Here is a 27,759-nt window from a genome sequence, read left to right on the forward strand (position 1 = left end):
TGTCGTAGGATGTTTCGTAGCGGGCATCCGCAATGGCAACCATCACCCCATTCACGTTAACAAGGGTGGGAATGCGGAACGAATGAACTACCCGCTCCCTGACCGTGCCATTGTTGTCCTCAAATGGCACCGTGGAATTCTTCTGCTTAAAGAGTTCAACTCGGCTTGATCCGGGCGCCAAGGCGCTGGCGGGCTCGCTGGCGCAGGCCATGAGGAAAAGCGGCACAAAAGCCACTAGCCAGGGCATCCTATTGTCCCTGAAGACTCTCTGTTCCGCAGTGGGTGGTACTTGCCGGTGTGTTCTGTGAGCGGTGGTTTGCGATGTCGTATTATGTTTAGAAATAAAAATATCAGCAGGGCTGTCTTTTGGCAGGGGGAAAATTGCAGAGGCAGCGGGAAAAGAAGGAGGTAACACACAAACTGCGGCAGTTCCGGAGCAGTGGGGACCGCCCTTGCAAGACAGCTCATAACTTCGGCAGCACGCCATTGGCAGGTACTGGCGAGGAAACTTGCGTTGCTCTCATTTTTGATTTTTTACTTTTTTTTTTGTTGTTCTTGTGTGTGGGGTGATGTCTTCAGTTTTGAGGAAAGAGCCGCACGCGTAAATTTCCTGCCCTCACCTCGGTTTAACCGACGTACAGGAAGCCGAGTATGCGACTGGCTGTTTTTCGTCTTTTTTTTCTTTTTTTTGCGCTGCAGACTCTCTTGTGTGGTGTTTCTCCCCTTTTTTATCAGCGCCACGAGACATGCACTTCATCGGTGCGGAACCGTTGTGTGATGGTGGCATTTGGCAGTGGTGTGAAGCCCCCAGCCATATACTCAAGAAGGCCAGCGTAGGCAATCATACAGCCGTTGTCAATGCAGTAGCGAGCATCCATGTCGTGGCATTGCCCTCCGCGAGACTTTGCCATCTCCCGCATCATTTCCTGCAGTCGCAGGTTGCATCCGACACCGCCGACAATGAGTACCTCGTTGGAGGCGCACTGCGCCATGGCTCGCTCTGTGACCTCTGCCAACACGGCAAACATTGTTTCCTGGAGGGAGTAGCAGATATCATCAATGCCAAAAGGCTCATCGACGGCACTGTGAACCCCGTTTGGCAGTGCGCGTCGCTGCGTGCACGTCGACGACAACGCGGAGGGGCTCACGGTTGCTAGACACTTGTCCTTGTCCTTGAACTTTGGATGGTGCAAAAGCGCCTCTACGAAGGACAGGAGACCGGTGAAAGACATGTCCATTCCCTTCACAATGTAAGGAAGTTCAATGAAGAGTCGTCCGCGCTTGGCGCACTGTTCGATGTTGTATCCGGGCGCGGGATCGTTGGAGAGCCCAAGCAGCCGCGCCGTGCGATCCAGGCAGTTACCCACCGCAATGTCAATGGTCTCCCCAAAGATACGGTAGCGGTGCTCTGCGTAGGCAATCACCTGTGTATTGCCCCCACTCACGTACAGCACCACTGGGTTCTTGCACCCCGTTACGACACGCCCCATCTCAATGTGCCCGATGCAGTGATTCACACCAACCAGTGGCACAGACCACAACAAGGAAAGAGTTTTGGCGACGGTGCAGCCTACTGCGAGTGGCGCCCCCATGCCTGGTCCTTTCGTATAGCAGATGACGCTGATGTCGGAGGGACGCACCTGCGCAGCCGTCAACGCGGCCTGCACCAGACGCAGGATGTGTGTCGTGTGGTGTTGTGCCGTATCCCGCGGCAGAAAACCCTTCCCGGCGGGGGTGATGTACGTCTCGCGCTCGTTGGAAAGCACGTTTCCCGCCGCATCCACGATTCCCACTCCAATTTTGTTTGCACTTCCTTCAATGCCCAACGCGAGGGTCCGCCGGGTGCCGGCTCTGGTCATTTCTTCCTAGCACGTGGGGTTCTAGACGGATGCTTTTTGGTCGCACGTTGCTCAGCTGTCTGTCTGTGTGTGTGTGTGTGTGTGTGAAGGGAAACAATGAGCACTTCTATGTTTGCGTTTGCAGCGGCTGATGGAGTCGAGAAGAGGTGGAAAAGAGCCACCAGAGAAACACACAAACACGTAAATAGGCGTAGACAAAAACGGCGACGCGCGCCACGGCAAGTCTGTACGCCCAATTTTCTCCAAGAGACGCGCGAGGCAACACTGTTTTGCTCCAATCCCTCCCGCGCGTTGCAGGGTGCGAGGAGAAGACAAGAAACGATTGCCACCTGCACCTCCTCCTCCTCCCCCGCTGCCAATGATACACACACCGCGAGAACGGCCTTGTCCCGGGGCAGAGGACTCCTCGATCGCGGTCTCTGCGTCCGTCCGCGTGGTGGGTGCGACAGCCGCCGTCTCTCCTCTTCTCATCCTCCGCCGCATACGACCCACCGCAACAGCATCAAAAAGAGAAGAGAGAAAAAAAAAAGTGGGGGAACGAAGTCGAGTGCTCCCCACCACCCAACACAACGCCAACACCGTCCAACCCCTGCAATACCCTTCTCTCTCTCTCTCTCTCGGTGTATGCACTTCCCCCTCCTCATGTGTTGTCGCGCATGCCAAGTTGCCATCGGCTGGCGCGCGAGATGATACGCATTTTCTCGGTCTGTCGCTTCTGACGCTCAGCGTGGCCCTTCCAACGTCGCAGCTGCGCGGCGGCGGGGGAGTACAACGCGGTGGCCATTTGATACGTACTGACTGGCCTCTCCGACACCGGCGCAAAGGCGGCGGAGTAGCCGATGGAGTCCGCGTACAGCTGTTTCTGCAGTTGTCGAACGACGCGCGAGAGACGCCACATCCTGCAGTGTGCCTTGCTACGTTGCGCTGGGACCTTGCATTCCAACCGAGAAGCAACAGAGAGCAGGAAAAACGAAACAAGCGTGCCACGGTTTGGGGTGGGGGGGGTCAGTTGCCGGCTCCCCCAGCCAGAAAGAGGGAGAACGAAAAATACAGACACGCACGCGTAGGGGGGTGGGGAAGCAGCGAGAAAGATGCACTTCTCTCCTGCTGTTCGTCCTCTACTCAATACGCGCAAGCACACAACAGCACAAACAAAACGCAAGACACTCACCTTACTTTGTCCTCAGCCTCGCAAAAGCGTCCTGCCTTGGTGGGATACGGTGGACAAAGACAAGAGAGAAATAAGAAAAGCATACGGTCTCATTGATGTTATTTTCTTTTCTTTTTTATTTTCCTCTTCCTTCCCTCTCTTCTTCGTTGATTTCGTGCCGCTGCACCCTGTTCCTGCGGCCTTCAACGTTAGTAGTACTGGGCCTCAAACTGAGGTGGCTCCACCTCATGCCGTTTGCTAACAAAAGATATGGCGAAGCATGCCAGCAGAAATGGAAGCAGAAATGCAACCTTAATGCTCTCCAGGAAGTGCATGTTAAAGCTCAGGGCGAGGCTGTCCTCATACTTCTGCCCATTTGGCAGCGTCATCACCACGGAGAGGGAAGCGTACATCCTTTCCAGCGGGGCATGCAGCTTGATGGCGTAGGTCCCAGGGGCTTCGTACATTTTCTTGTGCACCAGAACACGTGGGCCAATGGTGATGGTGAGGCCGTAGCGCCGCCTAACCTCCTCCCCGCGTCGCTTGTCGTAAATGGTCACGAGCACAACGAACCGATCCCCGCGGATGTCGCGCGACACACGACTACTAGGATGAATGAAGACCCCAACGTACCCCTCGGAGGCCGTGAAACCGTTTGTGGACTTCACGCGGCTATTCCACGCCTTAAGGGGGTGAAAGGTGGCCTGTGTCTCAAACACCATGACGCTCCCGCTCAATGTGCTCACAACGAGGTCCAGCTTGCCGTTACCTGTCATATCATCGGCAAGAACCATGGTAGAGGATTTCTCATTGATATCAATGCCATCCACACAGCCCGTGGTACCGCTCACAATGTACAGCACCCCATCGTGTGAGGGGACTACAAGGTGCAGGCCCTCGAAGCCTTGCTGCGTCGAAGGTTGTGTGTCGTTGAGGTTTACAGGCAGCGGTGGGGCGAGAATGGGCCCCTCGGTTGCAATGGGAAAGTGCGGCAGTACCTCACCGTTGTGTCCCCGCACCGCATAGAGCAAACCGGTGGTGGTGCCAAACGTCAAATCAATGGCCCCGTCCCCGTCTACGTCACCGTAGGTAATGTGTTCACCGACCGCGCCAGAAAACGTCATACTCCACAGCTGTTTTCCCTTTGCTGTGAAACACGCCACGTTGCCGCCAGTGTCACCGGCGCACACATCCAGCAGACCGTCAGCATTTACGTCCTCCATTGAGGCCGAGGATGCGATGGGGCTGTTCATCCACACCGGCCAGCCCTCAAGCTGCTTGCCGCGCCCGCTAAAACCAAAAATGGCCCCGGCCGTCGTAGTGACATAAATATCCTGTTGGTTGTCCTCATCAGGGTTGGCAACCACGGGCGACGAGAGTGCGTAGGCCGGGGTAGTGTCGTTCTTTCGTGTAAGGTGCAAGACCCGCATCCACCGCACCTCCCCCGTCACGAGGTCCAGCACCATGAGCACGTCCGCCACGTAGTCGTCGACGTCAATACCAGACGGGAGGAGTTCCGCCTTCTCGCCCTCGTACGCCTTCATGTCGAAAAAGTAGCTGAGGTGCAGCACAATATCGAGATCGCCGTCGCCGTCCACGTCCACAATGACTGGTGTGGACATGATGTGGGGGTCCACCGCCACCTCGTCCTCAGCCACCACCACCGTCGTCGGGTTTCGCATGTTACGAAAGTTAAAGGCATCATGCTCGCCCTCGTAGTTCACGCTACTCTTGTAGAGCTCCGGGTGGTACAACATCTCCATCGACGCCTTGGCCTCCGGACTTAGCCAACCCTCCGCCCCAATGCCCTGCTGCAGCTCCATGTCCCCAACCGCCATGTTGTCATCATCGAAGAAGTCGTCAAGGTCGTCGATTTCAACCGCCGGTTTGTTGGCCTGGTCGTGTACCCAGTTCTCATCCTCCACGCCCCCTTCCCTGCCTCTCCTCACCGCGACCTCCGCGAGATGACGACGCTGCGGTGCGGCGGGTGGCCGAAAGTCCTCATGCGCTTGAGTGGCATTTGAACGGTTGTCGTCGCTGGCGTTATGGCGCATGGGATAAAAACGCGGCGTCATATCCACCATCCGTCGTGCACGCATGATGCGGTCCAGGTCCTCCTCGGAGTGCCGCACAGGCTTAACCTTAAAACTCACCGCCTCACCACTGGTGAGGTTTTTCTGAACCCAGTTCTTTTTGATGGGCAATGAGGGTACCTGCACCGCCCCACGTGCTTTTCCATCCTCACCAAACACCATCAGCTCGCCGGTGTGCATGGCGACAAGCCACTCTGTCTTGCCGTCACCGTCCATGTCGACCGGAATGGGACTGGCGTAGGACTTGAAGTTGGGGTGCACGAACGGGAAGCCGATTTCATCGTCTCCGTTGACGCCGTCAATAGCCTCCAAGTACTGCGTGTATGTAGGAACCAGGATCTCCTTGTTGCCGTCGTGGCTCAAGTCGACAATGCGGGGGGTGGCGAGCACGCTGCTTCCCACCCGCACCGTCCACTCCAAATTCACACCGGAGCGGCACGTGTTGGAGGAATTGCCAGCTGCGCCAACGGGCACACCTTCCTGCGCCATCACCTCCTCCGGTAACAACCGCCTGCGTGGCAGCTTCTGCACCAGCGGCTCCGACCACTTGATGGGTGCGGCACTCACAGCAACGGCCATAATGCCCACAAAGAGAAGAGTGGCTGTGACCCCCATGCCAGCAGCAGTGCAGCCACGCGCCGCGCCGCTGGCGCACACCCGATGCGACGGGCGATATTTCATTTTCTAAAGAATGTTTGTTTGATTTCCTTCGCGTTTAAAAAGCGTGTTTCTCTTTTTCTTTTCGTACTGCCTCCCTCTCCGCCTTTCCTACCCAAACCCAGGCAATTAACAAAAACGAAGCGAGGGAAAGATAGAACAAAAAAAAAAGAGATAGATTGTGTGTGTATGTGCGTGTGTGTGTATGTGCGTGTGTGTGTATGTGCGTGTGTGTGTGTGTGGGCGGGTGGGTGAGTGGGTGCAGCCGCACGCTGAAGCCACGTGAGGTATATGTGGGGAAATCCTCAACCAGCAACAAGAAAAGGGGGAAGAATAAGTCGTGGCAAGCAGCAGCGGTAATCACCGTGGAGCGGCGACTCCTTTTACCCTTGACGTGTACAACCCTGTGCCACGATGGAGGAAACAGGCATGGCGTCAAAGCCTTTGAAAGGGGTCCCGAAAATATGGCAGAGGGAGTAAAGAATCTACTACAACCAGATAAAAGACGATGGGACAGGGTGGGTGCAGGTCAGATAGGACTGGTATGGATAGCGTTCCTGCTGGTCTGCACCCACCTCTTCTTCACGGATACAACTACCGGGGTGCGACAGCTGCCCCTTTCCCCACCCACTTGTTACTTCTCACGACACCCCCCCACCCCAACACCACCACCACGCATTTACAACAAATGTTAATTAAGCGTTCTACCCCGCCCCGCACACCCACTGGTCAAGTGAAGAGGAGAGAAGTACCAACTGCGGCAACAACATGGAAGTGACACCACAACCCCCTATTTTCTTTTATTATTCCCCTTCTCCTCGCGTGTGTGTCATCCCTCCACCTGCATGTCCCCTTCGCCTGCCGCGCCGGGGGTGGCATAGCTGCTGCTTCGGTGCTTTGGCGTGAACCTGAACTTGTCCCCAGCCGGACCAAGCAGCAGCTCACTAATGCGAATCCAGTCCGTCACGTTGTCGCTTGCCATCAGCGTCTCCAACTCGTCACGGCCCTCGTAATACGGTGGTCGTTCATTGATGCGCTGCGGCAAACGCTCGAGCAACCCGACAGGGACGTAACGGTACAAGAATGAGAGCCACTCGCAGAGAAAACGGCGTGTTGTCAGCACCCCGCGTTCATCTGAGCCCCAATGTAAGAGACCGTAGTCGCAGAAACGCCGTAGCATTTCAAAGCGCTCATGACTACTAATGTCCCGCGGCTGTTTCGTCTTTATTTCCTCAAAAATCCACGGCTTGATGAGCGCGCCACGTCCAATCATGTAAGAGGTGACGTGCGGGGAGCGTGCGCGGTGGTCGACGACGTCCTCGTAGGAGAAGATGTCACCATTGCCAATGACAGGCAAGGTTGTCCGTGTCGCGCAGTCTTCAACGTATGCCCAGTTTGCCAGCTTTGTGTAGCGTTGTTTCCGCGAACGACCGTGAATGGTGACGGCGGCGGCGCCCCAGCCCGCATACTCGGCAATTTGTTTGTGCAACAGCGGGGCCTCCTCGTCAGGCCCTATGCGGCACTTGATGCTGACAGGCTTTGACTGGTGCTGCACCAGCGAGTGCACGACGTCCCGCAGACGGTTGCCCTTCCGCTCCCAGAGCCCACAACCACAGCCCGAAAGCACAAGCCGCTCGACGGGACAACCACAGTTAATGTCGATGAAGTCGTACGAATAACCCGACGACTGGATGGCCTGCGCCCACGTCAGGGCGTCCTGCGGGCGGGATACGGCAATCTGCAGACCAAAAATATCCTCCGAAGCGTGACGCCGCAGCAGCGACCATTCCGCCTTTTGTAGACGGTTGAGGTTGTGTACAATCGCCATCTCGCTCACTGTGACATCCGCCCCGTACTCTTTACAGATGCGACGGAACGGGAGGTTTCCAACGGTGGTGAGAGGCGCCAGGACGAGTTTGTTTTCAAATAGCACCCGACGCCGCGCGCTGCCTTCACGCATGTTTTCTTCACTCCCTCCCATTCGTGGGAAGTCACCATTCTTAGTGGCGTCACACGCATCCTCGTCGATGTGCTGCACTACCGCCCTCTCAGCGTGGTTGACTCCTTTTTCAGCAGCAGCAGCGGTGCCTGCTTCACCCACCCGCGCCTCCCCCTCAGCAGGGGGCCGCTTATTGTCCTCCTCCCCCTCCTTTGCTCCATCGCGACCGCGCTTTGCCCCCGCGTTACCCTGCCGCACCACAGCCTTGATGCGCCTGAGGATTTCGCCGTGAAAAAAGTTAGACTCTCCCTCAAATGCGGGACGTTGCGTCCCCGCCACAGCGCACGAGCGCTGTCGCTCGCTGCCTTTGTTCATGCCTCGCGTACGTCCCTCCACGTCAAGAGTGACGCGCGCTGGGGCGGAGCGCAGGTACTCCGCCTTCACGGGGCACACCCCGCGCGGGGCAGCGGTGGGGGCGCCGTCGTCGTCCGTCACGGTGCTGCACGGGGCGACACCCACGCACGGCACAGAGTCGCTCATGTACGCCACCTGCACACACGCACAACTGTACTTGCCTCTTTCGGTGGTTGCCGCTACGCCGTGCGCCTCCCTTTTTGCTGTTCCTTTCCCTACCGCTTGGAGGGTGATTCTCACGTCAGCCGTACAGACGCAAAAAAGAAACGCGAAGAGTGGGAGAAAGTCAAAAAGTAAGAAACGGAAGTGTGGCGTGCGTGCGCAGAGGCTGACGCGCGCCGCCAAACGCCCGTGCAAAAATTGCGAGTTCAGCCAAAACACAACAAGTGGAGCATACGCAAATCACAAAAACAAAGGGCGGAGGAGGGGTTAATAGAAAAGTTACAAAAACAACTCACAGGAATAAAAAGACAAACAGACAAAACATATATATGTATAGAGAGAGTGCGTGTGTGTTTCGGAGGGGACAAAACACAGAGCGATGTGGCCGCTGCGTGGAAGCAATAAAAGAAAAACACAAACAACGTCGGAGCGAAACAAATCGTCAGCACTGCAGGCGCCCCACGCAAACATAAAGCGCGACTCACTTCGTGAAGGGCATGAAGGGAGAAGAGCAAGGGAGAAGGGGGCGAGGAAGCGAGGGGTGCGTGTCTTCGCTACCGATGCTCGCGGAGGCAGGCAGTATAGAGCGCAATGCCTGCACATGGGCCCACTGGTTCCAGGCTTCGGGGGTCGCTGGGAGCTCCTTTTTCTTTTCCCGTGCCACATCGCCGCCGCCCTCCCCCTACACGCCGCGCAGTGCACTGGGCACCGAATTAGGCGGGTAAGAGAGGTAAACAAAGTAAAGGGTGAGGCTGAAGCCCGGACCGGCAACATTACAGCAAACGAGGAGTGCCCGCAAGCAAAAACAAAACAAATCAACGGTGGGAGGTAAATCCCCCGCGTGACTGGTTGAGTCCCTCCTTCCCCACCAACTGCGGCTTCGTCACGGGGGAAACCACTCGCCGCTTCGTCTACGTTCTCCTTAGCGGGTGTTCGCTTACAATTACCATCCAGGTCGAGGTTGTCACACACGCAGACGTTGGCGATCGGCACAAAGGCAACGATGGGGCTGACCAGTGTAATGGCAAAGTAGTCAAGCAGCAGCAGCATTGGCACGTTGCTAAAGTCACAAGGAGGCCTGGTCGAAATGGGGTATGCGTACTCCATCAGAATGAAGCCCATATTGCTCGGCAGAGCCTGTCCAAGGTTACCAGACCCACCGAGGAGGGCGTACATGATATTATCCATACCATGTAAATAGACACGTGAAACAAGAAGAATAAACGACATCCAGCTGAGGATGTGGCACACCTCATACACGATCTGGTCACCCAAGAAGTACATCACGTGGCCATTGATGCCCACCGTCACATCCCATCGTTTGACGGTAATGACGTCGAAAACGCCTCCCAGAATTTGCACACACACACACACACACACCCCTCATCAAAAGAGTAAAAGTGAAACGGTAGCCTGGCTTAGAGAAGACGCGCACAAAGAGCGTCATCCCCACAATGCCCGCGATGTTACCAATCAGGGTCCCAATCGTGTTATATAAAAAAAGAGATTGAAGTGCGGGTCGTCGGGGAGGTACTCCAGCGTTGCCACGCAAAAGCTCTGTAGTGCACCCGGTAACTGGCGATAAGTCGTCATGTGCACAAACACCTACACGTTGGCCTTCGTGATCACCGGGGGCAGGGCGTGGAAGCTGAAAAGACCAACGGAGACGGAAATGGTTGAGGCGGCGATGGTGAGATCCAGCGTGCCTCCAGCAATCGTCACAACCGTGACTCTCACCACTCCAACGGTCATCAGAACCGTGTAGGCAAAGACCCTTTTGCTTTGGCTAACGACTTCTTATTCACCCCCACAGCGCCAAAGTGGCACGTGGAGACGGACAACTCCCCTTCAAGTCCCTCTGAAGCATCGTAGAGCGCCGTATTCGCGTCAAGGCCAACCACCTTGCCCGCCTCCACCAGCTCAGTACGCACCATCCCCACTTCGGGGGCATCGTCCTGGGCCTTCAGCAAAACTTCTTGTGCCGCTCGGTGGTCCTCCAAGCGTTCCACACGGTTGGGCCTTTCCTCGGAACCGTTGAAGACTGAGAAGACGGTTGTGGTCCACTGTAAGACTACAGAGATGTACACACCAATGTGTTGCATCCTGGCGTCAGGAAAAGACCCCTGAATTCAGCCACAATAGAGCCGATCACAGTGAACCACCACACTCAACATCCCCACCGCCAGCATTCGCTGATACTTCATTCCTGAAACTCCATAGCTACACGTAAACATGGGGAATATGGAGAAAATAAGATAGTCAGCGACCCCTTTGCACACGAACTGTATCATGGCAAACGAACCGACACACCGTGGGCCAAAGCCTTTTGTGGCTTTCCCAAATACAGGCATCTTCCAAAGGAGTGGTAAGAGGTCAAAAGGCTTCCTCGTCGAGGGGTGGACGTGAACAGATTGCACTTCCTGGAAGGCCAACAGTGGAGGATCGGCCTCGACCTATCGGGTCGTTGGTGGTGTCCTTCGCATCACACATTTTGCGGGCCTAGCTTCACGGTTGAGAAAAAAAAAGCAATAAAAAATAAAACCAAACAGATAAGCTCTTGTAGGACACTGAAACAACAATAGTCACAATAACACCTGACGGCACCCGTACGCCAGGCCTGCGGTGCCTCTGACACAAAGTACAAGCTTCCGGCACGGAAGGAAAAACTGGAACCTTCTCTATGGGACATACGACGCCTCCCCCGCTTGCTTCATATTCGGCCTCTTTCCGAGGCGGCGCCTCTGTGCAACAGCTCAGTAGTCACAGAGGCGAGGAAAAAAAGAGAATTTCACTTGGGGGGTCCAACCCAAAAAGTTTAAAAACAAATAAAAAAATACAAAAAAGAAAAAAAAACGGAAAAGAAAATTATTCGATAACGCACGAGAACTCCTCTTAGAACACCGTAGAAAGAAGTAGGCCAGTCAATTTTGTTATTGGTTCAGGACCATTCTGCATCGCCTAATGGTCACACAAAGCAGAAATAAAGAGCAAAAAAAAAAAATACAGCAAGAAAAAAACGCTGAAACATTAATTTGAACAATTTGAGTACCTCATGATACTTTTGAAAGGAGAAAAAACAAGATAGTTATTTTTCTGATACGCAAAACGTATGTAAACAGGCGCACAGGATCAGGGGTGATCACATGTGCATCATTGTAAGAGACGATCTCGGCGCAACGCTAATAATTAACATCTGCAAACAAAATACGCAAATATTATTATGTCATGCACTGATTCGTTTCCTCTACGTCGCGGCATTCCGTTTCTTCTTTGTTACCACCTGCTGAGAAGCCTTAGTGGTGTTTGAGCCAACCTGAACCTTATCCAGCTTATCCGACATTTGCAGTTGATGTGTCTTTGAAGTTCCATAACACACATTAATAAACAAACAAACAGAAGCAAAAAGGGAAAAAACAGCATCTATACAAAATCAAAAGCAAGAAAAAAAAACAATCACAATAAATTACATCATAAGGGAATCAGTACCAGTAGTCGGACAATAAACCTGCAGCATCAATATTATTATTATATATATCGCCTCCTGCATATTTTTTCTTTCTTTCCTTCTCACCCGAAGATCCCCACTGGCCAGCACATACCCAAGCATGTATGAGGCCACCGACACTTGAGTTCATGCCATAAAGTCAGTGTCTTTTATCATTTAATCCCTGCTATATTTTTTTGCTAATTTCCTCGTCCGCCTCTACTTGTTCTTGTAATTGAGATACATTCATACCAATATCAGAAGGACCAAATTTAAGAGGGATGAGATCGCATAGTTTTAACACTTTTGCATGCTGCCTGTCCAGGGAAACCAAGACGACAAGAAAGCTTTCGTAGTTGTTGGATAGATCCGCAACTTCGACGAGTGACTGACGACAAACCCCACACGGTGGCGTGAGTGTGTCAGGAGGTGGTAAACTCTTGGCATTTGACGTCTTACTGCGCCCATATATGGCAACTGCTGTGGCCTTACGAAGTCCCTCGGAATTACTCTTCACAATGGCGCAAAGCTCAGCACAGCAGCTTTTCAAAACACAATTTTCATAGTTGCACCCTGTCGTAATTTTTAAATCATTATGAAGGAGAGCAGCCCCCACGGCAAAGTTTGAGTACGGACAGTAGGCCTTGCGGTGAGCATCGATGGCGCCACGAGCCAGACTTTGCAACTCCACCGGTAGCTGGGCCAGGGGTATCAGGCTGTTTAGCTTTAGCCCCGCCGGCCACATGTTGTTCATGTCAAATAATAAATATTAGTACGCACAACATGTATGTAGGAAAACAGCAAACAAACAAACATGATTAACAACAATGTTATTAATAAGCAAGTAATTAATAAATAAATTACAAAAAAAAACAATGTAATAATACCAAAACATATCCAAAATATTCTCAACTTTCACCCTGTGTTACCATTCAATTATGGCCCCATCTAATGGGTTCAACCCCAAACGTCTTAGTGTACTCCAATAAGCCCTACAAAAATACACAAGGACGTTTTCCACAATTTTAGTTGAAACACAAGAAAACAAGAAAGATGTCATCTCTGGGGATGTACCTTCAACATACTGTAAACTTTGATTAACACTTGTTTCCAACTCAACCTCTCTGAAATAAGCACCGTCGCCTCTCGGTGAAAGCACACGCCCAAGCTCTACTGCATCTTGGATGCCAAGAAGTTAACAAAATCCCGGAAAAGATGATCCATAAAGCTCTTAAATACATAGTTCCTGACATAATTCTTCTAAGGCACTCTTGATAATAGCCTGACGAGGTGAATTCGCAACATCTTCCTGGTTCTCTCTGTTCCTCCATTCTCTAGTCTGAGGGGGGAGGTCTGTGTGGTAATGCAGTTAGCATACTAGATGAACTCAAGTCTGAAAGCTGCGGAGGCGGATCTTGATAAGTATTATGACATAAGCACCTGCCACTATCAGCACCTCCAGTAGGATATACTTCATCGTTTGAAGGGCCAATAAAAGCGTCACACATGGTTTCTTCAGTAAATGCAAAAGATTCCGCGTTAAATATGGCCCTAGATGTGTTTATAATTTTTTCAGTTGGTGGAGCAGGAGGAGTGATTGGCACCAGAGAGTTCACCTCTGTTCTATCTAATAACCGCAATACTCATTGTGCAAAATACTCTAAAGAGTGACTGCCATCGGTATTCTGATGCTTGTGCAAACTAAAAACTTCAGTTGCATCGCAACAGGAATTTTGAGTCTCCAACTAACATATATGCCAACTGCGCAAAACCGCTCGCACCCGTAATACTTCTGCCAAATCATCAAATGCTGTTTCGTCTGGAATAACCAGCAAAGCCCAATTAATAAACTCTCTTAAATCACTCAGCGAGAGCAACCCATCCCGGTCACCGTCTAACACAAACAGCAATGACAAATGATGAAGATCGATGCCAGAGAGAAACTCTGGTAAAAACAGCGCTACGGAGCGCAAATCGCTCAGGGTTAATAGGAGGGGGGTAAGCTTTGTTTGTGTACCGAAAAGGGGGTAGAACTCCCCCTTGTTATCTTGGCAACTTCTCCCATGATGAATTTCTCCATTTTTCAGTTCCGTTTGCTCATTTATATATCTTTTAACTGCATTTTATATGCATCAAATTCGAATGAGGATGCCTGCCCCATGCAACATGAGCGTAAAGAAGAAGAGGGGAAAAGAACAAAAAGAAAAAAAATCTGTTCAACCACCTTCAAAAAGAGAAATAAAAAATAAAAAAATCCAATAAAGATGTTCAGAAAAAAATATCAGAAAATGAAAACCATAGCAGTAGTTATTCATCATGTATTCTGTCATACTTACAAGATCCACATAAAGTCTTCGATCTGTTACCTCCACATCAAAAACTCAAATAAAAGATAATGAAAAGAGGAAGAAGAAGAACAAAACTGCAATAAAAAACTCAACGATATATTACTTCTTCTTAGTTACTTTTAAAACAACAATAATAATAATACCAACCAATATAAGCACAGAAAAACAAATTATAATCTTGTCAGCCATCATACGTCGAATAAGTGTCGCAAGCTCCTTCTTTGCTCGATTCACCTCTGAATCCAACTCATCTAAATTCTCATTGACTTGTTGTATTTGTTCCGTCTGACCACGAAGTGTTGTAGAAGCATCTATACCGACTGTTTCTGTGTCATTCAGCAGTCGTTCTGTCACTGCCAGAGAATCCAGTGTCGAAGTTTGAATAGTTTTAACACGCTGCGCTATCGTGTGGGCTTCTTCCTTTCCGTCATTAGTGGATGAGCTTGGGGCCCACATAGTATTTCCCTGAGATGCACCAACAACCGATTCTTCCACTTTTTTTGAGTACAGTTCTCCTTTCAACTGATTAATTCGCAAAAGATGAATTTGGCCCCGCTTTTCATAAACCTCTTGTTCATTGCCTTCTAGCAAGCGCACCTTCACCTTAAATTGGTGGTGCATTTTCTGAAGACGTTTCATGAAATCCTGAGCCCGTTTATACCTTTCTAGCCTTTGATTGGGATTGGCGGTTGAATCCACTGCTTGAAGAAGTACGCTAATTTGTTCTTCAAGTCCCTTCAACTCCTCATCATACATAGCAGCATCAGACATGGTAAGCCAAAACAAATGTGTATACCCCCTACGAGAGAAAAAAAAAAACTGTGAAACGATCCAAGCCAATGTGAAAGAAAATGGGGGATGGAAAATGAGAATGGCATTGGTAAATCAAAAAGAAGTGCCCACCAGAAAGAACACAATGCAACTACTTTTTTTTTTTAAAAAAAAGGAAGAGCAAGTGAAAACAACCTCCGCCCAACGGAACAAGCGCAACAAGCCGCCGCCCCTCCCCTTTGGTACAACGCGTCTTCTGAGAAGGGGGGGGCGCCTTTGGCGCGGCTCGCCCCCAAGAAGGCGGTGGCCCCAAACCAGACCCGAGCGCCCCTCTTTCCCCTACGGGCGCCACTTCGGAGGCACAAGTGAGGTTCCGGCGCTGCCGTTTCTTTGTGGCACGCCGCCCTCTCGCCGTCGTGTCTTGTTTCGTTGTTTTTTTTCTTTTTTTTTCCACGTGCGAGTTTCGTTCGCGCTGCTCTGGTGGAAGGGCGCGCGCCGTGGCGCGAGGTGCCGGGCGGTCTTTTTTGCCGAGGGCGGAGCGGCGCGCCCCTTCCTTCGAGGTGATTTTTTGCGATCAAGTCGGGACGAATCTGCACACTCCATTATGGAGTCTTGATCGGAAAAAAAAAAATGTATCCACTTTGATGACGGCGGTGATAAAACTTCAGTGCACGGCGACACCCGGGTAACGCAAACAGAAGAGAGAAACACCTCGACAAGTGAGGTTTATGATGTTGTCAAATTAGCGAAAGTCGCCTCTCCCACGGTTACATGCTTAGATAAGGTAATTAAAATGAACCTTGTCTCGTTATTGTGGCTTAAGAAACGGAACGGTTGAATGATACCATCTTGTTATCGCCCGCTCCTGATGAATACGCTGCTAACTGTGTTCCACATTGAGGCAGCAGATTTCCATTGGAAGAAGCCATTCTACAGACTACCAATTTTAAAAACAAAACAAGGATGTTATTGCCCATTTGCGTTCGTGAACATGGGGAGATCAGCTTTCCCAAATAAAGCGGCAAAACAAAGGAAGCAAAATAAAACACAGTTAAAAAAAAGGAATTTTATTGTTTTCTTGAGACAGCCCCTTAGGTTTATATAGTTTTACTCTCTTTCTTCACGATGTGTTTGGATGGGGCCTTGAGAGTAAATACTGTATATTTGATTACTTGAGGGAGTTTACTGAAGTCCAACACAATGGAAATGAGGTCTGTAAGGTCATCTCATTTTATGGATGACGAACCTCTCGAAAACATAAATGAAGTGTTATGTATTAACTACCGGTAGTAATTTCTAATTGCTTACACAATTTTCCGTGCATTATTGTGGTGATGACACACTGAAGAGTTAGTGGGGCGTTTTTTTTTGCCCCCATTTTTTACTGGTTGCTGGAAGGCGGGACCCAGAAGTACGTCAAAGCTGCGGGCCAATGTAAATGACTTTTCCGGGAGCGCCTGTATGAGTGCAAATGGATTGTTTGCCCATCTTTAAAAGAAACGAATAATATTAATCCCATGTGCTAGTATTAGAATGGCTCTGATACAAGGAGGGGTTATCCCTCACTATTATTATCATTATTAGGCAAGGCGGCAGCAGGGGCTAGTGGACTATAAGGGCAGCCTTTCATGTATGAGGGTGCCTTGAATTTGTTGATTTGTGCTGAAAAAATATTTTACTTCAATAGCCTTTAAAACACATTGGGGAATGTGTAACACACAAACACAATGCAAAAGTGTTTATGACGGAGATTCGCCCTTGTATTACTTCAGGTAAAAACACCAGGATGACTTTTTTGGGGAGTGCCTTTCACAGTAATGGCAATCACAAGTGTTGTTATTGGAGGGAAGTTTTGTTGTTGTTGTTTTTGTTTTTGCTGTATTAGTGTTAGCTCATTTTCTTATTCGTAATTTGTTTGCGTAGAACGTTTTTTTTTTTGGTGACACGAAGGATGCAAATGATAAGGCTTATCTTATTGCTCAGCTGCTAGAGTCTAAAAAAAAATACTAATTGCTGAAATTCGAACCTTGCGGGGGCAAATTGGATCAACAGCTGCCCATCTGTCTCAAAAGGGGGCTGCTTACACTGTTAAAATAAGGAAGCATTAAAAAAAAATGCTCCATTTTATTGAATACGACTCCAACTTCTATTTTAGTTCTAATGAAGTTTGGAACTATGCGTCCAATTTAATTTATGTGGTGACAACTAATGAAAAACATAATTTAGTCATTGTTACGTTTTTGATTGAAGGAACCAATTATGCAAAACTTGTATCTCGTATTCCTGGATACGTTGTGGTTGATGCAAATGTGCTGTTTGAAAGGCCAATTTACCTTTGTGAACAGGTCGGTAAGCTTGTGGGCTTTAGTCATCTATTGTATTAAAATAACTGTCAGTATTTTGCCGATAAAAATGGTATACCATCTCTTCTGATTGATTTTATTATCCCTGCTGAGCTTACCGAGAAGAAACGCACTGTATTAAATAACATCTGCGGTGGATATGCCCACCGCTTTTGATTCCGGCTCTAACCCCTACAAACAAGACGGTGATTGGTAGGTTTGTTACCAGACCTATATCTCGGCTGCGTGGGTACCACTCTATACCTTCTTCGGCTTCACCGGAAAACAGATTATTAATAAACACGTTCATTAGCAGTACCCATTGTATGGGTAAGGCAGGAAGAAAGACCTCATGGTCCAGGGCAGAGCTGGATGAGGTTGGTTGTGTGCCAGTAGTATTTTATTTACAGAATGTTATCCGTGATGTAATGATAGGGATGCTGCGAATGTTTTACAACGACCCAACGCAAGTCTCAAATGAAGGGATATATTCTGTGGGAGGGGGTGTTCAGGGGTCTCAAACAAGGAAAGACATTGATGCGAAGCAAACCACAACATCACATGGGACAGGCGAAAATGATGGTAGTCAATGGTTGGTTTTTTCCCTTTATCTGATGCGCTTGTCTCTTCTTTGACTAAGCAAGTTGCGCCATTGAATTGTAATGGACCAAATTCTGTTGGGAAAGATGGTGCTAGAAGAAGTGCGGGCACAATAGAGCGACTGTATTCTTTAAAGCGCCATTTGATAGAGTATGTTGCCTTTTATTCATTCAAACCCGTTAAGGTGTGTGCTGGGGATCTTTTGTCCTTCATCTATGCAGGTGAATCCACTGATATCGAAAACGAAATAGAATGGCTCCGTACAGTGTCTAGTCAGCTTATAAGACGGTTGTGTAGGATTGCAAGGGAAATGCGGATAGAGTCGCGACAGCAGAAGACGTTGACCGGCGTTTCTGCGGCTATTGATGACAGTACTAAAAAGAGCCAGAGAGAAAACATTCCTCAACAGGTTCCATGTCTAGTCTCCTTACTCAACAGGATGCGGGATAATAACCTGGTTGCGCACGAATTTGTTATTTAATGCCTCTTGGAGGGGGGTGGACGTATTGTACATCAGTACAGACGTCTTACAGATACACTCGTAGAGCGTCACAAGCCATCTGTGTGTCCTTCCATTTTCAAAGAAGATGTATCGGGGCGACGCAAGGGTCAACTCTTTTCCTTGTTGAACTCGTTGAATGAGTATATTATGCTGCGTGAAAAAGTTCACACGATGGAAGCGGTGCTTTTTTGGGAACCAGAGCTAACTTAACGTGAAGTGGACGGGCCAGACACACATGCGTGGCAGCAGCGGCATGAACAACAAGAACAATATATATATTATGCAGTTGTAAGTGTTTAGTGGTTTTATATATTTATTTATTTATTTTTCCGCTGCTTTTGTTGGTTGTATTATTATTATTCTACTGTTACCGCTTGTAAATAACGGAAATAGAAGCAAAGACAGCAGCAACAGGGTAAAATACTCTTCTTTTTTATTTTGGGAGTTTCACTGAATCCACTTTAGTCACATATCGTTGCGCCGCCAGTTTCCATTTCCCTTCGGATTTACACAGACACATATTATTATATCAAAGTAAATATGTATGCAAGGATGATACGCACAGTTTACGTCACGCTTGTCCTGTGTTTTATTTTGATTGCACAGCCATCTGTGGGAGTAATCAACGCGGCCCGTCGTCCAGAAGGCGCTTACTGCGGGGATTATATCGGCATGGTCAAGGGACGCATCTTGGCCAGCGCAGCTTCTGAAAAGTTTGATATTTTGCTTGATATCTTTCATGAAAAGTACAGCTGCAAAAACGAAAAATACACCTTTGACGAGCGGACTAAACAGATAACGATCATTGGTGCAACGGACCCCAAAGACTGCCTGGGCAAGGTTTTGGTGGATAACGGGCTTTCACTCGCCGTGTCGTATGCTGAGAACGAAAACACCCTTTATCTGGACCTTGGCATTGTCGGGATCAAGCTCGCAGCGTGCTCGTGAGGACCACAAAGCGTGCGGCGATGTTCACGGGAACCAATGAGGACTGTTTGAGCTATGCCGGCCCGTGGAAGGCAAAGTAGGGATGGCCTCCCAGCGAGACAAGAGAAATCGCAAGGCATCCGCAACGACAAAAACGGGGGCAGCAAGGGGAGTGGATAGTTTTCGGGTGTGCGATGTTGCACCAGTTTGGTTTTGGTGCGTTGCCAAGCAGGAGGAAGTGGAAGGGAAAATATCAAATAAATAAAAAAATCACGAACAACATGAAGGTGAATGAAAAGGAATCGTAAGAAGAAGCGAGAGGTAGAAAGAAAAATAAAAGAGAATGTGCAGTGATACGTTTTAGGAAGTTGCGTTCCGTCTTCTGGCGGTGTTACCTCTAGATAAAGAGGAAACGTTTTAGGTAAAGTTTATTTATTTTATGCAACAAAGTGTTGAGAGAGAGAAGTGTTGCATTGCGATACTTCTATGTGTATACCTACCCCACAGGAGTGAGAAATTGCCAGGCGAAGACGCGAGCCACAGAGAGCGGCCATATCATGAGCATCGCATTGTGCACATTCCTTCCTCTCCCTCTCTCTTGACTGATTTTGGGTAATCATTATGATTTATTATTGTTGCCCTTTCTCTCTTTATCCATCTCTTTCTCTCCCTCTCTCTTTCTATCTCTCTCTTTCTGGTTTCCGCTTTTCCTCCTACAGCAGTTGGAAGCAACAAAAGCAGTAAAACGAGGTCGGGGGTTCCGAGCTGTGAAAAGAGTACAGTACAAATTGGTGCCGGATGTCGGCGGTGGTCCCACTGGCTGGGAAAATCGCCAAGAACCCCCAGCTGAAGTTGCTGGCCGCCCAAAGTCGCCACCTGACCTCCCGTTTTAGCGATATCTTTGCTGATGCCCGTGTTTGCACAACTCAGCGGAATAGCAGCCACTTCGAAGGCACCGTGTGTTACCCTCTGACTGATTAGTGCACACTTCGGCTGGCCTCGGAGACTGCGGGAAGTTCCTCGGAGGCCGTGGAGCGTGTACGTGGGGCCGCCCTGGCTTTATTTTCCTCCAAGGCAGACTTACATCACATGCTGCAGGCTGTAGATTCGGACGTGTTTGTGGAGCTCAGCGCGGCACTTCACAGCATGGACGCCAATGCGGTGATTCACTTGACGCGAGTAAACGACGTAAGCGCGCACGCTGCGGCAGGGCAGTTTTTGGTGAGTGTGACCGTGGAACTTCCGCTGAAAGATGATGCAGCAACCAGCAAAGTTGGCGAGCGAAGGGCCCACGAATACGACATCGTGAGTGATATTGCTGTTTGGCGCAGCAGTGGACAGTGTCCGCGTGATGCGGTGAAGCGGGGGTTTGGCCTCTCACTGGCAGAGCTCGATGGCCACGCTGTGGCGGAGCAGCACGGGAGGGAAGTGGAGGCTTGGTGTTACTTGCAAAGTGTCCAACGTGACGAACTGCTGCATGACTGGGAGTCGGTGGGCCTGTCAGCATTTCTCTCACGGTCGTTAGGTGATGCAGGTTCAACTGCAGTAAAGTGGCTGCCGCTTCGTGACGAGACGAACACGGTGCGGGTTGCAGGTTTGTCGAGGAGGGAGTCACAGTCGTTTACGCTCACTGCCAGCGATACCGCAGGTAACGAGGCTCTGTTGACGCTACTGCTTCCTTCACCACCGTCTGCATTTCAGCGTGTTCTGATGGGAGACTATGACGACTCCGCACGACTGCTGTACGCATCAGCGCTGGCGTGGCCGGAGAAATGGGTTGCGAGTTCGGTTCTCATGCGGCTCTGCACCATCTTGAACGCGAGTGTTCGCGGCACCGACGTTCTTCCGTGCGGCATGCAAGGTGCCGCATTGGCCTCGCAGGAGGCATCACTTTCGTCCGTCTGGCTGCATGCTTTGCGAATCAAAATGAGGGAGAGCAGCTCGGTGGGAGAGGCATGCCTCTCCTCTGCCTGGGGGCTGTTCCCACTGGGGCGAAGACGTTGCAGCTGGGGATCCATTTGCAGCTGGAGGTGAAACCTTCGGAGGGTGGGGCAGACTCACAGGCCCATCGAACGTTTGTAGTTAATATGCTGCGTGTGGCGAACGAGGCGGTCCGGCGAGGGAAACAGGCATCGAGGCTGCAGCCAGTTTCAGTCATCAACGCCGGTTTACTGGTGCACCTTTGGTGGCTTCTCGCCGCAATGGATGCGCTGACGGAGACGAGGCGTAACAATTCCTTGCGGGAGATTTCTTTCTGGTCCCCAGCCAAATTTCTTTTAGTACCCATGAGCAGCGAAAGCAGCAAGAGCTGTCGAGTTTTATTTGTCAACTCTTCGCTGCCTACGCGCGGGTTGTGGAGGCCTCCCGGGAACCTCTTCAACATGTTGAGTCTCTCGCCGTCGTCACTTGAGGTTCAATCACTGCCGTTGTGTCATCTCCGTGAAACTCCCGACAAAACTTGCAGGCGCCTTCTGCACGGTGTCGAGCCAGGCATAGATGAGGCGAGAGACAGTGAGCAAGAGGCCGACCCACGGAGAATCGTGGAGGCGGCAACCGAGCAACGAGAGACGTAAACAGGCCTCCTACTACTGTCCCGATCTGATCCTCATGATGCAAGAGATGCGGTTCGAACTTCACTTGCCCCAGCGGTCGCTTCCGACGCTGGAGTTCTTTCAGAAGGCCGTTCACGACGTTCCGCAGCGGGTGCAGGAAGTTGCGTTGGGAGCCTACGGTGACGTGCCTGTCTACACCCGTGTTGTGGCACACTGGGGACCCAACCTGCGTGTGAAAGTGGAAAGCGACATGGAAGGGGTGACGGACAAGGATGGTGTCTACCGTTTCATCTCCCCTCACCACAGCCGTTGCGGTCCCCTACGGCTTCTTTTGTCCGCCGTTTGCGCCATGTGCAAGCGTCTCTTTCCCCATCGCACGCCATTTCCATTCATTGGTCTCAACTCCCCTACCCGGCGTCGTTCGATTGACTTCTTGCTGTACTCCTGGTTCATGGCTCCCCCGCAGATCAGCTGTTTTGATATTGATATACGTGCCGCGCGGTTGACGGTGGCCAGAGATGCCGTGGCAAAGCAAAGCCCAGATACTGCGGAGATGGTGATTTCACGTCCCGTGAACAACTACATCATACGCGCCATGCTCTTCTACGATTTTTGTGGGCAGCGTGTGCTTTTCGCTGAGACACACGCCGCCACCGTTTGGGAGGCCGTGAAGCATGTCAACGAACTGGCTGTGTCACTCAACGTCCCCGTGTAGGACGCATTCCCACCGCGAGCGAAGATGCAGCGTAACTCTCACGGGTTCAATACTCCACCAGGCGGCTACGACTCTGAGGTTGCACTCCTGCTAAGGGCGCTAGTGGGTGCAACCCACTCCCATGCCCGCCTGTGTTTTGTGCGCACAAATGACCCCACCGCCTCGTGGCTAGAGGGCACGGTGGAGGTGCAGGTGCCACCCCAGCAAATTCGCTGCGCCGCCTCTGTGACAAAAGCACGGGGCGTGATCCCAACTCTTGCGGCGGCGGCCCCACCCAACATGATGCACGGCCGTGTTTCATACATGCACTTGTGCAGTTTGTTTTCTCTTCGTTTCCTTCTTATTACACTCGCATGTCCCCTCTGCAGGTCATTTGCGCGTATCCTTTGCCACCCCATCCTCTCTCTGTGGCATCACCTTTGTTTGTTGCGTAGCACGTGGGCGTCGATCCTTAATTATTTTTTCCCCCCTCCTCCTCCCGAGGCGAGCGAGGAGCAGTGCATGGGCAACTCAGGCAACCGCGGGGCCCAATGAGCACGGCGCGCGCCACCAGCGGCTCTTCTGTATTCACCGTGTTGTACGCTCCTACCAACGGCAGCGCCCGGCGGCGACGGCGATGGCTGTGCGGAAGGATGTATGTCGGGTTCGACAGGACGGTGTTGGTGGATGATGAAAGCCAGAAGGCAGTGTACGTTGTGTCGGGAACGGGGATTCGCCCCAACACGGGGTACGCAATGATGCAGGAGGCAGGTAATGGGGCGGAGTGGCATTCCGGAACGGAGCTGGCACTGCCGAGGTACGCCGTGCAGATTGAGGAGGTGATGCACCTCCACCTTTTACCGTATGCACCATTCGACGGCAGTGGCAAGAAAGAAGTAGTGGAGCAGAACGAAGCGGCATCTCCACCGTACGGCGACGGGAGTGGTGATTGTAGGACGGTAACATCGGCACGGGAGGAGGCAGACGCAGCTGGGGCGGTGACGCCATGCCATGCCACTCTACGGACCGTAGTCGTTCCCACAGCTGTGCCTGCTGCCGGGACTGTGATACTGAAAAAAAGGAGGGGGAGCGGGCCGCCCCCAAGGCGTTCGTCCCAAGAACTACTGCAGCAGCTTGAGAATGCGTATCCGCACTTCTTTGCTTGATGGTTTGTTTTTTTTTTGCTTTTCCGTTTAGCCGCGCGGTTTCCTTTGTATGACGTTTGGGAAGACGGAGGGTGGTGGCGTGGTTCGTGTAGCTTCTTCACATGCATGCCTACAGAGAAACGGGGGGAGGGGGGACGTGGGTTGTTGCGTCTAATGGAGTAAACTCTTGCAATGGTTCAGTCACTAGTTTGTTGGTGTTGGGGGGGGGTATTCATGTCTCTCTTCTTCTGCTTGTTTTTTGCGCATTTTTTTTTTTCCCCCACCTTGTGTGCCAACGCGTGTGTGTTGGCGGCAGCAGCGGTTCAGAGGCTAGCGTTCACATACGGCATAGATGGAGGCCTTCACCACCACCCACGCCTCCCTCTTCAGGAACCCCGCAGAGGATGCAGTTCCGTCTTATGTGCTCTACAGCCCACAAGGTTCAAAGCCGCTCGCTGGTCTGCAGGTTGAGGGAGGATCTATCAGTCGCTACTACGACAAGGAAACCAGGTCGCAGCTGATTCGCGCCTCGCCCTCCGCCCACATCTCATTTCTGCGCACCACCTCGTCGCGTGTGGGAGGCAGCAGCATCAGCGGGAATGGTGGCGGTTTGTCGGCTGCATCACAGCGTGTGGTTATCTTGCAGATATGCTGTGAGGAGTCGGCACGCACTGTGTTTTCCCTCACGGTGGAGTTGACGCTGCAGGATAAGCTGGGCCGACATCGCCTTGTATTTAGTAACACCTTCCAGAAGCTGCAGCGTTGCGCGCAGCATGTAAAGGTACCGCTGCGTTGCGTTGCCCCAGGGGTGTGGTCAAACATCGTTCTCGATGTGCCTCAGATCCATGCAGCGCTGTTTGCCAGCTCAGGTGGACGTGTCTCCACTGCAGAGACGATGAAGTCGCGCAAGCTGCTCTCTGTCACTCTCAGCTGCAGCAACATCTGCCGCATACGACGGGTTCTTGGTATGCCGCAGCTCCCTCCGTCACACGGAGACATGGCAGCGGCGGAGTGGCCCTTGTCACTGCGTCTGCCACCGGAGGTGCCTGCGTGTTTCTGGATTATTCGCACGTGCGAGGAGGCGTTTCTGCAGCAGGGAATTCCATCAGATGCTCCCCACCACCGCGTTGAGTCGGTGACGCCCGCGGGCTCCGCCCCAGGCCCCGCTCGACGCCACGCCTGTGCACCACAAACCTCTGCCGCGTCCCGCCCCTGGCGTGCCATTTCATGCCTTTTCCGCAGCGTCGGATGTCGACGCCGGTGCGCTGCATGACGTCTTGGAGACGTCGGGCTGCGGCGGCGGGGGCCCGCGCGTGGTTCCTACGAACGCAGCCGCAGGACAAGCCTGTCGTGCTGATTTCCCTACGAGGGGCTACCGAGCGGACGGGCGCCAACCGAAGCGAAACAGTGGGACACACGAAGTGGCAACGCTGGCGGACTCGACACCCTTTATGACGCCCACGCGCGATGCTGGCGTGCAAACGCCGGCTCCTTCAGCGGCGGCGGAGGGGCTATGGGTGGTTGGAACGAGTTTGTTCGGCGCGCAACCCTCCGCAAGCCAGCAACCTGTGGTTGTGGGTCCCACTGACATGAACCGCGTCTTGTTTGGCGAAGTCGCAGGGGAGGAGGAGGAGGAAGAAAAGCGGTGGCCAATGGGAAGCGGCGGCGGCAACCATGGTAGTAGAGGCAAAACCGCCCCGGTGCCGGCAGCCGCGGCAGAGGCACCGCCGGCGCGGCGTTTCAATTTCGAAGAACAGCGAGAGAAAACTGAGAAGACGGCCGTGCCAGGGACGGCGCCCACAGACCCTGATTTGGGCGATACGGAAAGAATGCCGCCAGGTACGCAGGCGCCGTCTGTTGCCAACTATGCGAAGACACTCAATTTGATGCGTGAACGCGTTAAATGCATCCAGGCGTTGATTCATGAGAGTGGAGGGCAAGACGCCTGCCGCGGCGACGACCGCAGTGCCACCAGCGAGGGCAACAGCAAACACAGCCACAGCCATGGCGGCCACGAAGTGAAGGACAATCATGGAGGAAGGTCGCGGCTCCACTCGTCGGGCGAAATCCAACGCTCGCCCCGTTGCGGCAGCGGGGTGCAACCACAACAGCAACAAGGGCTTTGCTCGTCACCTCGTCTTTTTTGCTCCACAGCAGCGGAAGCAGCGCGTAGAGGAAGTAGACTGCTCTGCCTCCGCGCACCACGCACAGACCCCTCGCGACAAAACGCGCAGGACTGCTGGGGTAGGCGCCCATATGCACAGCGCCACCTCAAGGGAAGAGAAGATGCACGGGGATGAGGATGGCGACGATGAGGACGAGGGTTTTACGGTAAACGTCTGCATGTCAGAGGACCCCGGGCGTCCAGTCGTTGTGGTGCCTGGGGATTCGACTGCGCTTAGCCAAAAGCCACCCGTCACACCCTCTCGCCCGAAGTCTGGCGAGGTAGATAGGCTCTGCTTCGACTCCCTGTATTCCGAGAATGGATCACTGGAGCCCCCGCCGCTGTGGCCCTTTCACGGGGCAATGAAATCGACGCAGGACAACAGCCTGGTGCTTTCCGACCCGTCGTCTCTTGACAACGCTGGGCCCGCTACCTCTGCTACTGCCGCCCCGCGCGCGGAGCAAGCAAGGCCGACGCGTGCTACACATCAACGCGGCCGACTTGGTGAGTGGGCGGTGGGTGCGACCGCGAACGCGGAGATCTCGCAGGCCCGCACAACCGCGGCGAGCAATTCACCCCGCCCATCGCAGCAACCCAGCCACAGCGCGGACGAGTTGGACAGCAACATCAGCGCGGCAGACTACAGACGGCTGCCCGTAACTAGCGCTGGCGCATGCACCATGTCTGCGGCGACTGCCGGTCGTTTTATTCGTGTGGAAAGTAATTGTGGCACCGATGGGAAAAATGACGAAGAGGAGGAAGCGCACCCACCGTTGTGCGCCCCCTCGTTCCTCACGAAATTTCCTTCGCAGCAGCATCCGATACTGCCGTCTACATCGCGGGGGGGACCTTCCCTCCCGCCATCGTGTCTATCGCCGCCTTCGCTTCCCGCAATGGCCAACGATGAAAGTGCGCACATGGGCGGAACGAAGGGCGAGGCAGACCAAACCGACACCCCTTCTCGAAGCACGCTCCGACCTCCGCCACGCCCTTTTTCTCCTCTTCGCCTGCCGCCTGAAAACGGGAGCGATCCGCTAGTCTTTGACCCTCTTCTGCGGTGCTGTCTCGACCTGAGGTCCAATACGTACGTGATGGCGGCGAGGCCGCCACCAAAGGGAAAAGCGTAAACCAAGAAAGGTCCGAAAAAAAAAAAAATTTCTTTTGCTACGTTTGCTTATTTGTGAACTGTTTTTCTGCTGTGCCGTGTTTGTTTGGAGCGTCTCTCTCTGAAATAAAAGTGTGGGCGGCTGCGGCTCGGCGGGTGGCGGCCACCTCGCAAGTTGCCGGCGGGCCCGGCCGCCAGGAAAGGCCTCTGCGGATATGTTTGTCTGCCGGTGTGTGTCTGTGCGCGGTGGGTGCGCTGAGAGAAGCTGTGCTGTTCCGCTGTTTTCCTTCTTTGCTTTGCAGGAGTAGGGGGGCAGAGGGAGGCCCGGTTCAGGCACTTGTTGTTTTTATTTAGAGCGGTGGGGTGCTGTATGCGGCACGCCGCAGCGGCGCCCGGCGGCGAGCGCGGCGGCCGCCTTGCCGCACGTAATCACAACATCGGCCTCTTCCTGCAGTGAGCTCAGCCGGCAAAGCGGGTCCGCGGGGTTCAGGAGCAGCGCGCCGCCCGCCTCCAGCCATGCCCGGCCGTCCAGCAGCGCCGCCACACTCGGCTGCCGCCGCCGTGCTTCTGCCGCCAGGGTAAAAAGATGCCACGGCTGAAGAAAACGCTGGACGGCGTGCAGGTATGCTGCCGCATCGTCTGTCGCGCCCCCGGCGCCGGGGAGGCCGAGCACCACGCGCCTCCGCCGTGGGGCGCGCTCCTCTGCTGAAGGCGCCGCCAGAACGTCCGCCAAAACGGCCCTCGCAGCCGCCAAAACGGGGAAGGCGGCGTCGCCTAGGAAGGTTCCGCTGCGCACCACCCTCTCCTTCACGCCTTCAAGCAGCTGCCGCCCGCCAGGCGAGGGGGCAAGC

At 52.5% G+C, this 27,759-nt stretch overlaps 19 protein-coding genes and 1 pseudogene across 19 annotated transcripts in view, besides 15 other annotated features; 10 read left to right on the forward strand and 10 right to left on the reverse strand.

Moving 5' to 3' along the window:
• Positions 1–487, reverse strand: TraAM80_01644 (trans-sialidase; the record flags this gene model as incomplete). The annotated part of the gene is made up of 1 exon (XM_029378678.1): positions 1–487. A coding segment is annotated over one exon (487 nt), but the record flags the coding sequence as incomplete, so codon positions are not given.
• A 36-nt stretch (positions 488–523) lies between these two features.
• Positions 524–557: a microsatellite.
• A 174-nt stretch (positions 558–731) lies between these two features.
• On the reverse strand, positions 732–1,859 carry TraAM80_01645 (putative O-sialoglycoprotein endopeptidase; the record flags this gene model as incomplete). Its single annotated transcript, XM_029378679.1, has 1 exon — positions 732–1,859. The coding sequence occupies one exon, from the start codon at positions 1,857–1,859 to the stop codon at positions 732–734; it is 1,128 nt and encodes a 375-aa protein (XP_029241409.1).
• A 56-nt stretch (positions 1,860–1,915) lies between these two features.
• Positions 1,916–1,945: a microsatellite.
• A 515-nt stretch (positions 1,946–2,460) lies between these two features.
• Positions 2,461–2,478: a microsatellite.
• Positions 2,479–3,128: 650 nt separating this feature from the next.
• Positions 3,129–3,178: a microsatellite.
• A 40-nt stretch (positions 3,179–3,218) lies between these two features.
• Positions 3,219–5,783, reverse strand: TraAM80_01646 (putative FG-GAP repeat protein; the record flags this gene model as incomplete). Its single annotated transcript, XM_029378680.1, has 1 exon — positions 3,219–5,783. The coding sequence occupies one exon, from the start codon at positions 5,781–5,783 to the stop codon at positions 3,219–3,221; it is 2,565 nt and encodes an 854-aa protein (XP_029241410.1).
• A 156-nt stretch (positions 5,784–5,939) lies between these two features.
• Positions 5,940–6,021: a microsatellite.
• Positions 6,022–6,406: 385 nt separating this feature from the next.
• Positions 6,407–6,434: a microsatellite.
• A 154-nt stretch (positions 6,435–6,588) lies between these two features.
• Positions 6,589–8,238, reverse strand: TraAM80_01647 (tRNA-dihydrouridine synthase 3; the record flags this gene model as incomplete). Its single annotated transcript, XM_029378681.1, has 1 exon — positions 6,589–8,238. The coding sequence occupies one exon, from the start codon at positions 8,236–8,238 to the stop codon at positions 6,589–6,591; it is 1,650 nt and encodes a 549-aa protein (XP_029241411.1).
• A 315-nt stretch (positions 8,239–8,553) lies between these two features.
• Positions 8,554–9,558, reverse strand: TraAM80_01648 (putative folate/pteridine transporter; the record flags this gene model as incomplete). The annotated part of the gene is made up of 1 exon (XM_029378682.1): positions 8,554–9,558. The coding sequence occupies one exon, from the start codon at positions 9,556–9,558 to the stop codon at positions 8,554–8,556; it is 1,005 nt and encodes a 334-aa protein (XP_029241412.1).
• A 75-nt stretch (positions 9,559–9,633) lies between these two features.
• Positions 9,634–9,654: a microsatellite.
• Positions 9,655–10,025: 371 nt separating this feature from the next.
• Positions 10,026–10,376, reverse strand: TraAM80_01649 (putative folate/pteridine transporter; the record flags this gene model as incomplete). Its single annotated transcript, XM_029378683.1, has 1 exon — positions 10,026–10,376. One exon carries the CDS (start codon positions 10,374–10,376, stop codon positions 10,026–10,028), a length of 351 nt encoding a protein of 116 aa, XP_029241413.1.
• Positions 10,377–11,091: 715 nt separating this feature from the next.
• Positions 11,092–11,139: a sequence feature (A-rich).
• Positions 11,140–11,653: 514 nt separating this feature from the next.
• Positions 11,654–11,736: a sequence feature (A-rich).
• Positions 11,737–11,945: 209 nt separating this feature from the next.
• Positions 11,946–12,503, reverse strand: TraAM80_01650 (cytidine deaminase-like protein; the record flags this gene model as incomplete). The annotated part of the gene is made up of 1 exon (XM_029378684.1): positions 11,946–12,503. The coding sequence occupies one exon, from the start codon at positions 12,501–12,503 to the stop codon at positions 11,946–11,948; it is 558 nt and encodes a 185-aa protein (XP_029241414.1).
• A 185-nt stretch (positions 12,504–12,688) lies between these two features.
• On the reverse strand, positions 12,689–13,919 carry TraAM80_01651 (hypothetical protein; annotated as a pseudogene).
• A 286-nt stretch (positions 13,920–14,205) lies between these two features.
• TraAM80_01652 (putative Qa-SNARE protein) lies at positions 14,206–14,877 on the reverse strand (the record flags this gene model as incomplete). The annotated part of the gene is made up of 1 exon (XM_029378685.1): positions 14,206–14,877. One exon carries the CDS (start codon positions 14,875–14,877, stop codon positions 14,206–14,208), a length of 672 nt encoding a protein of 223 aa, XP_029241415.1.
• A 421-nt stretch (positions 14,878–15,298) lies between these two features.
• Positions 15,299–15,327: a microsatellite.
• A 1,381-nt stretch (positions 15,328–16,708) lies between these two features.
• Positions 16,709–16,757: a microsatellite.
• Positions 16,758–17,808: 1,051 nt separating this feature from the next.
• TraAM80_01653 (uncharacterized protein) lies at positions 17,809–18,300 on the forward strand (the record flags this gene model as incomplete). Its single annotated transcript, XM_029378686.1, has 1 exon — positions 17,809–18,300. The coding sequence occupies one exon, from the start codon at positions 17,809–17,811 to the stop codon at positions 18,298–18,300; it is 492 nt and encodes a 163-aa protein (XP_029241416.1).
• Positions 18,301–18,625: 325 nt separating this feature from the next.
• Positions 18,626–18,648: a microsatellite.
• A 225-nt stretch (positions 18,649–18,873) lies between these two features.
• On the forward strand, positions 18,874–19,269 carry TraAM80_01654 (uncharacterized protein; the record flags this gene model as incomplete). The annotated part of the gene is made up of 1 exon (XM_029378687.1): positions 18,874–19,269. The coding sequence occupies one exon, from the start codon at positions 18,874–18,876 to the stop codon at positions 19,267–19,269; it is 396 nt and encodes a 131-aa protein (XP_029241417.1).
• Positions 19,270–19,888: 619 nt separating this feature from the next.
• Positions 19,889–19,944: a microsatellite.
• A 393-nt stretch (positions 19,945–20,337) lies between these two features.
• TraAM80_01655 (uncharacterized protein) lies at positions 20,338–21,282 on the forward strand (the record flags this gene model as incomplete). The annotated part of the gene is made up of 1 exon (XM_029378688.1): positions 20,338–21,282. The coding sequence occupies one exon, from the start codon at positions 20,338–20,340 to the stop codon at positions 21,280–21,282; it is 945 nt and encodes a 314-aa protein (XP_029241418.1).
• A 53-nt stretch (positions 21,283–21,335) lies between these two features.
• TraAM80_01656 (uncharacterized protein) lies at positions 21,336–21,821 on the forward strand (the record flags this gene model as incomplete). Its single annotated transcript, XM_029378689.1, has 1 exon — positions 21,336–21,821. One exon carries the CDS (start codon positions 21,336–21,338, stop codon positions 21,819–21,821), a length of 486 nt encoding a protein of 161 aa, XP_029241419.1.
• A 34-nt stretch (positions 21,822–21,855) lies between these two features.
• Positions 21,856–22,515, forward strand: TraAM80_01657 (uncharacterized protein; the record flags this gene model as incomplete). The annotated part of the gene is made up of 1 exon (XM_029378690.1): positions 21,856–22,515. One exon carries the CDS (start codon positions 21,856–21,858, stop codon positions 22,513–22,515), a length of 660 nt encoding a protein of 219 aa, XP_029241420.1.
• A 24-nt stretch (positions 22,516–22,539) lies between these two features.
• On the forward strand, positions 22,540–23,049 carry TraAM80_01658 (uncharacterized protein; the record flags this gene model as incomplete). The annotated part of the gene is made up of 1 exon (XM_029378691.1): positions 22,540–23,049. One exon carries the CDS (start codon positions 22,540–22,542, stop codon positions 23,047–23,049), a length of 510 nt encoding a protein of 169 aa, XP_029241421.1.
• TraAM80_01659 (uncharacterized protein) lies at positions 23,046–23,660 on the forward strand (the record flags this gene model as incomplete). The annotated part of the gene is made up of 1 exon (XM_029378692.1): positions 23,046–23,660. The coding sequence occupies one exon, from the start codon at positions 23,046–23,048 to the stop codon at positions 23,658–23,660; it is 615 nt and encodes a 204-aa protein (XP_029241422.1).
• A 331-nt stretch (positions 23,661–23,991) lies between these two features.
• TraAM80_01660 (uncharacterized protein) lies at positions 23,992–24,912 on the forward strand (the record flags this gene model as incomplete). The annotated part of the gene is made up of 1 exon (XM_029378693.1): positions 23,992–24,912. One exon carries the CDS (start codon positions 23,992–23,994, stop codon positions 24,910–24,912), a length of 921 nt encoding a protein of 306 aa, XP_029241423.1.
• Positions 24,913–25,090: 178 nt separating this feature from the next.
• Positions 25,091–25,939, forward strand: TraAM80_01661 (uncharacterized protein; the record flags this gene model as incomplete). Its single annotated transcript, XM_029378694.1, has 1 exon — positions 25,091–25,939. The coding sequence occupies one exon, from the start codon at positions 25,091–25,093 to the stop codon at positions 25,937–25,939; it is 849 nt and encodes a 282-aa protein (XP_029241424.1).
• A 43-nt stretch (positions 25,940–25,982) lies between these two features.
• On the forward strand, positions 25,983–26,930 carry TraAM80_01662 (uncharacterized protein; the record flags this gene model as incomplete). Its single annotated transcript, XM_029378695.1, has 1 exon — positions 25,983–26,930. The coding sequence occupies one exon, from the start codon at positions 25,983–25,985 to the stop codon at positions 26,928–26,930; it is 948 nt and encodes a 315-aa protein (XP_029241425.1).
• A 350-nt stretch (positions 26,931–27,280) lies between these two features.
• Positions 27,281–27,323: a microsatellite.
• An 83-nt stretch (positions 27,324–27,406) lies between these two features.
• Positions 27,407–27,483: a microsatellite.
• A 232-nt stretch (positions 27,484–27,715) lies between these two features.
• The window catches only part of TraAM80_01663 (trans-sialidase), a gene marked incomplete at both ends in the record, with an annotated part of 1,704 nt that continues 1,660 nt past the window's right edge, over positions 27,716–27,759 (reverse strand). The window contains one exon of the mRNA XM_029378696.1: positions 27,716–27,759. This exon is cut by the window's right edge and continues 1,660 nt beyond it. Coding sequence (XP_029241426.1) covers positions 27,716–27,759 — 44 coding nt within the window.

Source organism: Trypanosoma rangeli (genome assembly GCF_003719475.1).
Source record: "Trypanosoma rangeli strain AM80 chromosome Unknown Tra_15.4_contig_00034, whole genome shotgun sequence".
Classification (NCBI taxonomy): Eukaryota; Euglenozoa; class Kinetoplastea; order Trypanosomatida; family Trypanosomatidae; genus Trypanosoma; species Trypanosoma rangeli.